Genomic DNA, 12353 nt, shown 5'->3' on the forward strand with positions numbered 1-12353 from the left:
CTGACTTAGCTAAGTAGCTCTAAAAGAGGTACAATTTTCACCCATTTTTACCTTATACTGTTGATCTAAAAATAACTGACAACATAATCCCTCTGATTTTAAGGTCCAAATTCAGCTTCTAAAGACTTGCTGACATATTTTTAAAGTGAAAGACCATGAATTCCCTAGGTCTGTTGGTTAAAAGTCCTGCATCCATTTCTCACTCTGCCCTTGAAAAATTTTGGTTTTTGTCCCATAAATCACACCCCTTTCTCTATACTCGGGCAAGATAATATTTTTATTAAAATGTAAAGGTGATTGGTTTTCTCACAGCACAGTTACAAGGTGCTTGAGGGGATGACAGATTGGCTATATTTAATGAGCTGTGTTTCTATTACAGCTTAGGAGCATTTGAAGCATTACAGTATATAAATTATAGTCTAATTGCCCTTTAGACTGTGGCAGCTCCAAATATGCCAAGTTCTTAGTCTCTACATTTTGACATTTCTACTGCCTGTGCTGTCTCTGCAGCGTGTACACCTTATCTATGATTTTCTCCACCTTCCTTCTTGGGTTCAGGCCTCCCCCTTGTTGGCCGCACTCCTTGACTGCCCCCACTCCCCACTCTATTTACATAGACTCCCTTACTCTTGACAATGTTTGGTTTGTGTAGTGACTCCAACACTGTCTTAGATCTGGGATCTTACAAATGCTCTCACAGCTGGTGGCTGGCGTTGCCTCTGCAGGTCATGGTTGTATAGTGGGCTCGGACGTGGACACCTAGGGGTGAGTGGTCACAGTGGGTTTTCATTTGGCTCTCAGAAGGAAAACTTATCTCAGAGAGATAAGAAGCCCAGCATAGACCAGGGAAGAGATGCCATCACTGTCCGCAGCCTGTGAGGTGATCCATGTTGGCTGAGGCAAGGCAGGCCGCTGAAGGCAATGGGTGCAGGGAGGAGGCCTGGCAAAGAAGTTACTCTTTGAATCCTTTGGGAATTGGCTTTTCTCCAAGTCTCCATGTACCTGGCTGACTAGCTGGCTAGGAGAGTATGTTGAGGGGGCTCTCAAGTTACCTGCTTTGGGAGGTCAGAATTGTTAAACCTTTGAAGAATTCCTTGCCTGGCCTGCCTTATTCATACCACTTACTGGTAAGATGAAAGGGAAAGAGGAAAAAAAAAAAGGCAGTAGAACACTAAGTGAAGTGAAAAGGAAAGGAGTCAGGAGCCTTCCCTGGAGGGTTTAAGATTATGACAAGCTCAAGAAAGCCTTGGGGCCGGAGAGAGAGTACAGTGGGCAGGGTGTTTGCCTTAGATGAGGCCAATTTGGGTTCCCTCCCTGGAATCCTATATGGTCCCCTGAGCCCTGCCAAGAGTAATTCTTGAGCTCAGAGCTAGAAGTAAGCTCTGAACACAGCTGACTGTGGCCCAAAACCAAATAGGAAAAAAAAGTAAAAAAAAAAAAAGAAAAAGGGAAGTGTCAGAGAAATAAAGCAGACACAGAACCTAAGGTTTTCTAAAAATATTTTGTTAAAGAAGTCATGATATGTTAGCATCAAGCAGGCTCTTAAAGTCATCTAGTCCATTGCCCTTTATTTTACATAAGAGGAAAAGGAGGCCCTGGAAATCAAATATTAATCTGATATGTCAGTACTGAGCCAGAGAGACAGCTCATCTAGTGACTCACTTTAGAAGACTGGAAACTTTTGTTGTGGTGGTTTGGGGGTCACTGTCACTGTCACTGTCATCCCGTTGCTCATCGATTTGCTCGAGCGGGCACCAGTAACGTCTCTCATTGTGAGACTTATTGTTACTGTTTTTTGGCATATCGAATATGCCACGGGTAGCTTGCCAGGCTCTGCTGTGTGGGTGCGGTACTCTCGGTAGCTTGCTGGGCTCTCCGAGAGGGGCGGAGGAATCGAACACGGGTTGGCCCCGTGAAAGGCGAACGCCCTACCGCTGTCACTCAACAATTATTAGGATCTATTCTCAGCTCAGTGCTTAGCGGTCACTCTCAGCAGTGCTTGGGGACCCTGAAGTGCCAGGACTAGAATTCAAGGCTTCTGCATGCAAAGCTTATAAGCCAACCCACTGAGCTATCTCTCAGTCTATTTCTCCTCACTATAATTGAACTTACTGCTCTAGGCCCAGCTCTGAGACAACCTTTATGGCATTTTGTTTTTATACTTATAAATTTAAGTATACTTTTACTTCTTTGGGTTGACACAGAACTTTTAAAAAACTTCTCATTTGGTACCTATACAGTTTAAAAATAGTGTTGACACACACTTCTTGTCTAGCCCAGTAGATTTTAAACTTCTCCTGTCTGGAATCAAGTATAATTCAAAGTTTTATCTTCCATAAAGTGTTTGACACTTTGGTGTTCAAAAAGGATTTATCAAATTGGACTGAGTATATATCATGGTTGTGTTTACCAGGACCTCTTTGTTATACTTATTTTGTGAACTGGGTAACTGATAGGCAGAGAGATCATAAGATTTGTCCAATGGATTTTGAAGTGATTTGGGAATAGATCCAGAGTCTCTAAATTACCAACCAGTTCCTCTTTTACAAGACTCTGCGGTATCAATGTAAGGCTTCTCCAGACACATCAGGGAACAACATTTTCTAACCCAGCCACACGTATGTGTGCCAACTCTGCCAGAAAGAAAGGCCAGAGCTTGAGTTATCTTAGATCCATCTGGATTTGGAATAATATAAACTGATGAATTATTTCCTTCTGTTTCTCAAGGTAGTGAGTTATAATTTTATTTTTTTTTCTGTTGGAACTATCAATGGGCTACCAGGTAGAAATACTATTTTTTGGGGAAGCTATGCTCACCACTATGCTACCAATATTTTGATCACTATTGGCAGTAAGCTTTTTCTCCAATATGGGTAGCCAAGCACAGGGTCTGATAATAGCTCTTAGTAACTGTGAGTGATCTGCAGCTTTTTCTTCAGCCTCTGTTTTAAAATATAACTCCCTGAGCTCCACATTTTAACCAGATCAATTGTACACTTGTTCGTTGTGGTCTTTAACACAGTACTGACTGCTCTTTTTCCTTGTTCTCCTTTCAGCTTTGTCCCTTCCACCTTACTTTACATTTATTTATTTATTTAAATTATAGTTTAGGAAATAGGGTTAATGGGCTATTTCTTAGCACAGCGGGTAGGGCGTTTGCCTTGCACGAGACCAACCCAGGTTCGATTATCAGCATCCTATATGGCCCCCTGAGCACGGTCAGGAGTAATTCCTGAGTGCATGAGCTAGGAGCAACCCCTGTGCATTGCCATGTGTGACCCAAAAACCAAAAAAAATGGGGTTAAGTTGGTGCTCAAGTTTGTGATATTGCTGTACAAACTTGCTGCACACCCCTGCCACTGAGATGCCTATGACCTTCCCTTCCATCCCTCTGTCCACTTGGGGGGACCAACAACTGCTCTTTCCTTCCCACTCCTGTCTCATTGCTAATTGATAGTCATGGTTTTGGTGCATACATTTACTTCCCTTAGCACCACCCACATGCTTGAGATCCTCTGTCTATGTTCCTATGTTACTTCCTGGCAGCCTATTTGCTCTCCTCTCCATCTCTCCCATCCCCCAAACTGGGTGCTATCAGATAGACTTTGACTTTTCACTTAGTTTGCTCTCAGAAGAAACAAACCATACCTGAATGAAGTCTAAAACTTGCTGGTGTCTTTGTTTGGCAGCTGCAACCTCGCTGTCTGAGATTGCTTCCCTCAGGGACTGTTGAGTATTCAGAGAATCCAGCTCCATAACAGCAGAAAGGCGGCAATACAGACTAATAAATTTCTCCCTGTAGCTGCAAAAATGAACTGGAGAATAGACAAGCAAAATAAAACATGTTAAGATCTGGTATCAAAATAGAGAAATTCATACCTCAGAGAAAACAAGTCAAATGAAAACATGATTTATTAATCCTATCAGTGGAAAATATTAAGCCATAAATAAATTATAAATGTGCTCTTAAGGGGCCAGTTGTCTGGTTTCAGTCAGACAGTATTCCCTTTTAAGGTTTACCAAGTCCTGTTAAGGTATGGGGAAGACTGGTTGGCTCAAGCTGAAGTTCATGTTTAGCTCCAAAGTTGTGCAAAATACACATTTGATTGGGAAATTAAGTTTGCTTATCACCTTAAGGGAAAAATAGAGAAATCAAATAGCAATTTGAAACCTAGTTGATTTCCATGTTGTGTTTATTATTATTCTATCTATCTTGTATATCTTGCTAATTCCTTTCCAAAACCAGAAATCCCATTAGATATAAGATATGCTTTCCTCTGGGTATCTTTTATCTAACTGGAGAACATCTCCATGGACCTCTCATGATGGACTTTGATTTGATCTTTCCACCTTCTTAATTGTTCCTCTGGAAGGATGATACAACAAAATGGCTCAATAGATTAGATGTGCACACAAGGCAGGTTGTGCACACGAGACAGGATGTGCACACGAGAAAGGATATGCAGACAGGACTGGATGTACACGCGAGAAATGATATACACACTAGAAAGGATGTGCACATGAGATAGGATGTGCACACAGGATAGGATGTGCACACAGGATAGGACGTGCACATGAACAAGAATGATAATAGGGCAACGAGGTAGGACGATGATAGAGCAAGATGACTCAACAGATCATTTTTTGTCTTCAGCTGACGTGGACTTCCTCTCTCAGAATATCATGGGGTAGAGGCCATAGGAAACAGTCTAACTTTCTTCTCCTTGTGGAAAAGGGAAAGCAAGGCTGGGTTAGAGGAATATGGGAAGGAAATACTGAATATGGGAAATACTGAACCTTGGTCCTGGCAGCCCGAGGTGGTCAGACTTTCCATATTTCTCTGACTGGCTTTCCTGACTCCAGAAGGAGGAAAGCATCCTGATTATGACTGGTGAAGTGCTATTTTCTTCCTGAGCATTGTTGAATTTGGAGACTCACTCTCCCAGAACCTTACTTACTCTGTGTCCTTCTGACCTGGACCAGTGCATTCCATGCTCTGGAAATTGTGCCGTTATAAGTCAACAAATATGTTGAACCCTTTTTATTCTGGCTTCCTTGGTGAGGAATTCTAGGAAGAACATCTAATTACAACCCTTGAAGCCTTTGTTGTTGGTTCCCGAGACCCAGAGCTGGCCATTTAATGAAGCTAAAACCACACCACCTCACATGCGGCACCTGATCATTTCTACAGTTCACTGAGGAAGCCCTGCTTCCCTGAAAATTGAGAGACTTCTGTGGATCCTGCAATTCCCACTGCCTGCTTCCTCGATTGATTTCTTAGGATGAGTCTCAGATGAGCAGAAGGGTGACCTGATCTGTTTGTATTTCCTTCTGTGAACTATATGAAGAGAAGAATGGAGTGAGGATTTCCATGGTTCATCCATATTCCAGTGCACTAAGTCTAGGCGGCATTTCTCTAGTCAGGTAAGCTCAGTCCTGGTGTGGGTTATTCCCTCTGTCATCAGTTTCTTTCCCCATATTCCTCTAACCAAACACTTCCGTGCCTGACACTAAGAAGACGTGACTTTCTCATCTAACTTCTCAATAAATGAGCAAAGACTGAGCTCCCTCCAGGTGATCTAGTTTTTATACTGTTTCTTTACTTAACGACCCCATATGGAGCATCTTCTTAACTTGAGTGAAATCTTCATGGACACTTCTTGCCCTCTACACAGAACGGATTTCTTTTTCTTTTGAGCTAGTAAGGCTCATTTCAAAGTGTATTACTTACTCTGCCTTGTTAGAATTATGTTTACTTGACTGCCTTGGTAGTATATTGTGATTTATTTCAGAATAGAAACCGTAGCACCTATTAGTTATGTCCTCAAAACCGGGGCAATTGTAACTTCTCAATGTTTATTGACTGTATGAATAAACAAATGTTTGCCAAGAGGAAACAGCCTTATCTCTACTTCCCCCCTCCATAATTTTCTCACTGTTTTGAAAGCTATTTCAGGTCTGTGATATTTACAGGAATTTTTTTTATAGGAGTCACTATTACTTTTTAGCTTACTCTTGACCATCGTAGTTCCCCGAATGTGTTTTTATGCCTTTCAAGGAGGGATTATACCCTGTTAGCACTTGACAGATGTCCTCTCCTGGCTGGAGGTGAAGAGAGTGATGTGTATCAAAGCCTATATTTCTAAACCAAGTTTTTTTTTTTTTTTAAAAAAACACCTCACCTTTCCCCCTCTTTCTAAAATATAACTGGGAAGATAGGGAGAGGCACTAAGGAATTTCTTTAAAAGAAACATTATCAGTCCCATCTGAATTCCAAAATGCCAGGGTGTCCACAACTTTCTCTTGTTGTGTCTCCTTGCGGTAGGAGCCTGGATCAGTGGGTGGTCTCCTAGCGCCCACACCACCATGCCACTCACCACAGCGAGCTATGAGGACCTTTCAACTACAGCGCTTCACTTTCCCACTTTGGTGGTTTTCATCCAGAGCCTTTAATGTTACTTTAACAAATGTTACTTTAACATAGTCTTTTGTGGTTTAGCAATGATACATTTGGTAGCCATAACTGAGGAGGGGAGGATAGACTGGAAGCTTCTAATTTTTTTCTAATGTGAATCACATGCATTTTACAGACAAAATGGTATAAGTCTACAGTAATGCATTATCTGAACCACACGATGTGTCAGTAATTCACAAACTAAGACTAATTTTCTGTGGCGCTTTCTTTCCTAGTCTCTTCTTGTAAGATAGTCACAGGCTAATAAGCAGCCAGCACCAATATACCAATACAAAGTAAGATTGAGTATAGTAGGGTGAAGAGTGGGCTTAGGTATTAGATAGTCCTGAATGTGAATCACATTTCTGCCACGTATGATGTGCCTGATAGGAAGTTTTCTCATATCTAAGAGAGGAATAATAATGCTTCTCTTAGATTAAATATATTTAGAGTAGAGCCCAGTCCAACAAGAGGTACATATCACATACAAAATAAACTTTTGTTCACATCTCTGCCTGGTTCTCCAAGGATGAATAGAGCACTTAGTACAACATGAGTACAGGATTGAGAGTAGAATATTCTTTCTAAAGATCTCTAATCTGATGATTTTTCTAATAGTATATTGTAGATTCTCAGGCCATACAGACTAGTTTAGAAGCAAAGAAATCAACAAAATTTTCTTCCGGGGTCAGTTTAATTACATGATTCCTTGCCAAAGTATCAGAAAGAACCTGGGCATAAAATGCCCTTCTAATGACTCCTGGTAGTGAGTGAGTTGACAGTTGGAATTCAGGAATGGTATACTAAATCGTGGGCATTAGGAATGAGGGTTGAGATGGTGCCATTTCTTATAAGCCTGTGGCTTGGATTCCATTAGGCTCACTGCCTGGGTATCCCACAAGCACCTCAAAACTCATCATTTGTCAGAGTGAACTTATCATCTCTCCCTTCCCCAAACCTGTTCTTCCCCTCACATTTCCTGTTTTGATAGATAGCAACTATATCCATCTCAGCAATCTATACACACTCTTTGGATCTTCCATCTTGTCCTAAACATACTAAGTGAGTCACAAAGCTCTATTAATTTTTAACCTCTAAATTCTTTTTCTTTTTAAATTAAAGGAAAGGCCAAGTTTAATTACTGACACAGGGATTCTATACATGACTGTAAATTCTAAACTAAATAATTTAAACCAAGGGGGCTAGGGGTTTGAGGCTTCAGAACAGAGAGGAAGGAGTCTCATACCCTCACACCATTAGCACAAACATGGATTTAATTCTGAGCTCCTGGGTTTTGGAGAATTGTATAACCCTCTGGTGCATAAAGAGCTAAAGTTTATTGTACAGTTTAAGAAGAGTCCAGGTCCCTCCCAAATGTGTAAGCCTCTCCTCTTTATTGGTATGCATCCTTATGTGTTCTGTTCCTTGCCATATACCCGCCTGTACTGTGCCTATACCATTCTCTCTTCCAATGATCACATTCCTGATCTGGAATCTGCAGCTAAAGCTCTCACCTGTGTGCCTTGCTGGGGCCTGCTGTTCAGAATTCTGTCACTGGGTCTCTCTAGGAATGTACCCAAGTGGCTCCCTGTCCCCTTGGTTTTCCTTAATTTTTGGTCCTGATCACATGCACATAGGTGAGATCCCTGTTGTCTTGCCATCTGTTCGGACAGAACATCTAAGTTCTTGTGCTTCTACTCTCTCTTCTCTACCCATATTGGGCTGTGTTGGTAAGGGAAGGGTTCTTCTTATTGCTCTCTATACTACTCTCTTGGGCTGGAGCGATAGCCCAGTGGGTAGGGCATTTGCCTTGCATGCGGCTGACCCGGGTTCGATTCCTCCGCCCCTCTCGGAGAGCCCAGCAAGCCACTGAGAATATCTTGCCCATGCAGCAGAGCCTGGCAAGCTTCCCGTGATGTATTCCATATGCCAAAAACAGTAACAACAAGTCTCACAATGGAGACGTTACTGGGTGCCCGCTCGAGCAAATCAATAAGCAACAGGATGACAGTGACAGTGACAGTGATTGGTCTCTTATCTGTTTCATTGCCTCTAGTCTCAGTCCTTTGTTTTCCATTTCTACAATCCACTTTCTACAGTGCTGCTAAGAAAAGCATTACGACTGTACTTTTCATTTTCTTAAAATCTCTTAATAACTCACAGTGCCTATAAGATAAAAATCTAATTTTTTAAAAGGATGGCATAAGTATCTCTGTGATGTTGACTTATTTAATTGTTAGCTTTATTACCTGTCACTTCCTCCTTCAGATCCCTTACTCATCTGTCTTAGTGAGGTACTGAGAGTTTACTTAATTGGTCTGCATTTTCTCAGGTCTCCAAGTCATTGTGCCTTCTATTCCTTTTACTTAAAACTATTTTCCTTTTCAATTCTGCTTTTTCTTTCCTTCTGTTTCAAGGTATAGCTTAAATATTATCTCTTTAAAGAAGAGTGGAGTGTTTTTTTCCCCCTGAAATCCAACAGTCTACTTTTACAAGCAGTGCTTTAATGATTTTGTAACTGTGGATAAGGATGACTGTCTCTTCTACTGGATTCTAGACTTCTGCATATATAGCCCCAGAACAGTACTTGGTACACATGGAGACTCAGTGGATCTGTATTGAATGAAGGATATAGACAAGGACCAAAGTATTAAGTCTATATCAATCTTTGACATTAAAAAGTGTCCTCTCTTAAAAAATTCTCCTGAGTCCATATAGTCTGAGCCAAAGGAAATCAATAAACTCAACCATCCTTATCTTTGACCTGCTGTCAACTGTGGTGGCACAGGGTCAGGAGGGTGACTCCCCTACGCAGACTAGGCAAATCCTCAAGGGGTCACATCACTGGGTAGTTTCGATGGCTTTTGATCCTGATTTTCTTTTTGTCTATGGAAAGAGTATAAACAATGACCTTTTCCAGTCCTTCAGCATTGCTTTATTAATTAATTCAGCATGGTCTATTGTGTCCCTACCAACGGGTAGGACAGTATCAGCCCTTGGACAGTGTAAGGGAGAGGGTCTCTGATAAAATTCTATCTATTGCCCCACCTCAACTTTGCTTTTAGAGATATCACAATCTCCTCCTAAATGGTAACCTCTCTCTCTCTCTTCTACAAGTAACCCTATGAAGAAACACATAATGAGTTTTCTCCAGGCTACTCTTTATTCCTGGAGACAGAGGGCTAAGCTCCTTCACCATTTTGCCCTTGCTAGATCTGTTTAGTGCTGGAATAGACACAGATGCAGTTTTCCATAGCAGGCTAGCAAGTTATTTATGATTCACTCAGGCCACTGGCAGGAACATGGTCACTTTGCCAAATCTCAAATCATTTCATCGAGACAGAGATGTCTTATACAAGTCAGGCTGAAACATAGTGTATTCCTTTATTCTTCATAATTTACGTATTCCCATAATTTTCACCTTTTAAAGTTTCATTAGAATTTTTATGTTCTTTTACAATTTTCTGATTTCTGGCTGCATTTTATGACATTCTCTTTCCCAGAAGTGCTTAGTGTATCTCTTGACCTTTTGCTGTGGACCTATCTGTGGAAGATACGAGTCCCTGCTTATAAAAAGGAAATTAAGATTTATTAGCATATTTCTTAGAGGGGCTTTGCAGTTCCCTTTGGTGTTATTAAATGTTTAGTGAGCTGATGTCTAATGGAGGAAGTATCTATGCTAATCAGCCTCTTGGAAAGCTGACTGCTTGTGGGGATACGGCAGAATTTGTCTCTTACAAAATTCAACAATAAATTCCTACTAAAACTCAACAGCATTTTGGAAATTACTGGTGGTTGTACTGAAGTACGATAAGCACTATGCGAGACATGGCACCACTTTTGTTATTGGTAACATATCATCCTAATCCCTAAAAAAGACTAGAAGGACTGTGTATGCTGTTGGAATTAAACCCAACCATGTGATATTTTCTGGAAACTTTCATAGTCTTCATAGCCCTCATTACTCTCTCCCACTCACAACATTGTTTGCTGATTAATCTATTATGTCTCCCCTATTAGAATATAAGCTCCATGAAGACCATTGCTAAATCTTTACTACCTGACGATGGCTAGCACATAGTAGATTACTTAATCAGAATTTGTTTATGAATAAATGAATAATTAAATGGACAGAGGACACTGTAGAACAGGGATGAACAATAGTGGAGAACAAAGTGTGGCTGTCCATAAACAGTCCATGAACATTCTTGCAGGCAGGGGAAAGAGGAAATTTTTTCAGGGCATAAGTTCTCTGAGGGTCTTGGGAATCGGTCACTATTATGAATGACACCCACCAAGGCCACTGATCCGTGGAGGAAATCTTACAAAAATTTGCCTATAAATCTGGAATAATAGCATGTGTACATTTAGCATATTATATGTGTCTGTTTCATGTAGACTTCCATTTTGCTCTCCAGTGGAGTATCTTCCTGAGTTGCTGTCCCTATCAGTTATCTACCTGGGGAAATCATTCTGTTTCATAGCTTCAGCTGCTACTAATAGGCCCTGGTCAAATTTTGTGTTTAGTCCCTACTTTCTTTCCTACATTTCTATTGCCAGCTGAACATGTCCACTTGGACATTGTATTAGCATCTGACTTGAGATACTAAGAGCTAAATACATAATTTTCTTTTCCAAATCATTTTTTTAATCTCTGAAAGTGGTAGAAACAGCTTCATTGTCTAAAACCCATGGGAACACACTCGGTCTTTATACTTCATTTCTTTTCTCATTCATATAATTGCCCAATATTGTCAATTATTCTCCGAGATACCTTTGTCTATTCCTTCTATTCTAACATTGGAATATTATAATAACCTCTAAACTATCCCTTCGACCTTGCTTCTAGTCAAGCTTAAATAGATTCATCAGCCTTAAGAGATTGCCAAATATGGACCCAACTTGTCTGGACAGCTTCCTTCATGAGCCACTATTTCTTCACTTTATTTCTCTGATGTAGCAAAATGGGTCATTTGTTCTTTATCTGATACTTTCTATATTCTTTCATGTTTTTGCCAATTTTGCAACCCCCTGTAAGGGAGGCTATTATTATTATCCATGTTTTTTTTAACATCCTATTCATTTTTTTGGCCTTCACAAGTTGTCTTCTCTTCTAAGCAGGTTTCTAATAGCTTCTTCAAGAAAGTGTCATTTTATCCCCTTCAATATCTACATAATATTTATGACTTGGAGTACATTTCTACCTCATTCAATAATCATTTATATTCTTATTTTACTTCTAACATCATACTGAAAGAGACTTGAGGGCAGAAACTCTGTCCTACTCATCTCTGAATGTGAAAGGTACACAGCTAATGTATGCTTATTGACCTGGAATGAAATACCTTGACCCAAACTATATTTCTTAATAGCAGTGCAGTTGTATCATGGACTGATAATACTCTTTGGAAAAGGGAAGTCATCAAATGGCCATATCCACATACAGTCTTTGTGGGAGTGGTATGGTCAACGTTATTGATCATTTGATGCAGAAAGACTTAGAACCTTCAAGCCACAGTCCGCAAGTCTGATTCAAGCTCTTCTTACTACTTTTCTCTTCTCTGGAAAACAGTAATTGCTGTTTGGCATTTGGGCATGTGAACTGCTTAGAACTAGGGAAATGAGAGATGAAAGCAACTGAACCTCTTGGAACTAGGGGAATCGAGGGACTAAAGTGATTTGCTCTGGGGGATAAACTCAGATTCTGATGCCCAGGTTTCAGAGTGAGACTTCAGGCGATTGCTTTGTCTATTTCTAAATCTGGTGGTTTCTAAATCTGTCTCTGCTTTCTCCAGCCAGTTACTCACCCTCCCCAAATCATACAATTCATTTGAAATGAAGGAAACTCTTGCTAATTGCCTCTTACTGGCTTGTTAAGACATGAAGCATGGGGGAATGG

The 12353-nt window shown here is 40.6% G+C and overlaps 1 protein-coding gene across 1 annotated transcript in view; it reads right to left on the reverse strand.

The window, feature by feature from the left end:
* The window catches only part of ANKFN1 (ankyrin repeat and fibronectin type III domain containing 1), a 438173-nt gene that overhangs the window by 30592 nt on the left and 395228 nt on the right, over positions 1–12353 (reverse strand). The window contains 1 exon segment of the mRNA XM_055133117.1: positions 3649–3815. Within this exon segment, the coding sequence (XP_054989092.1) occupies positions 3649–3815 (167 nt within the window).

This window comes from Sorex araneus, chromosome 3, assembly GCF_027595985.1.
Source record: "Sorex araneus isolate mSorAra2 chromosome 3, mSorAra2.pri, whole genome shotgun sequence".
NCBI lineage: Eukaryota > Metazoa > Chordata > Mammalia > Eulipotyphla > Soricidae > Sorex > Sorex araneus.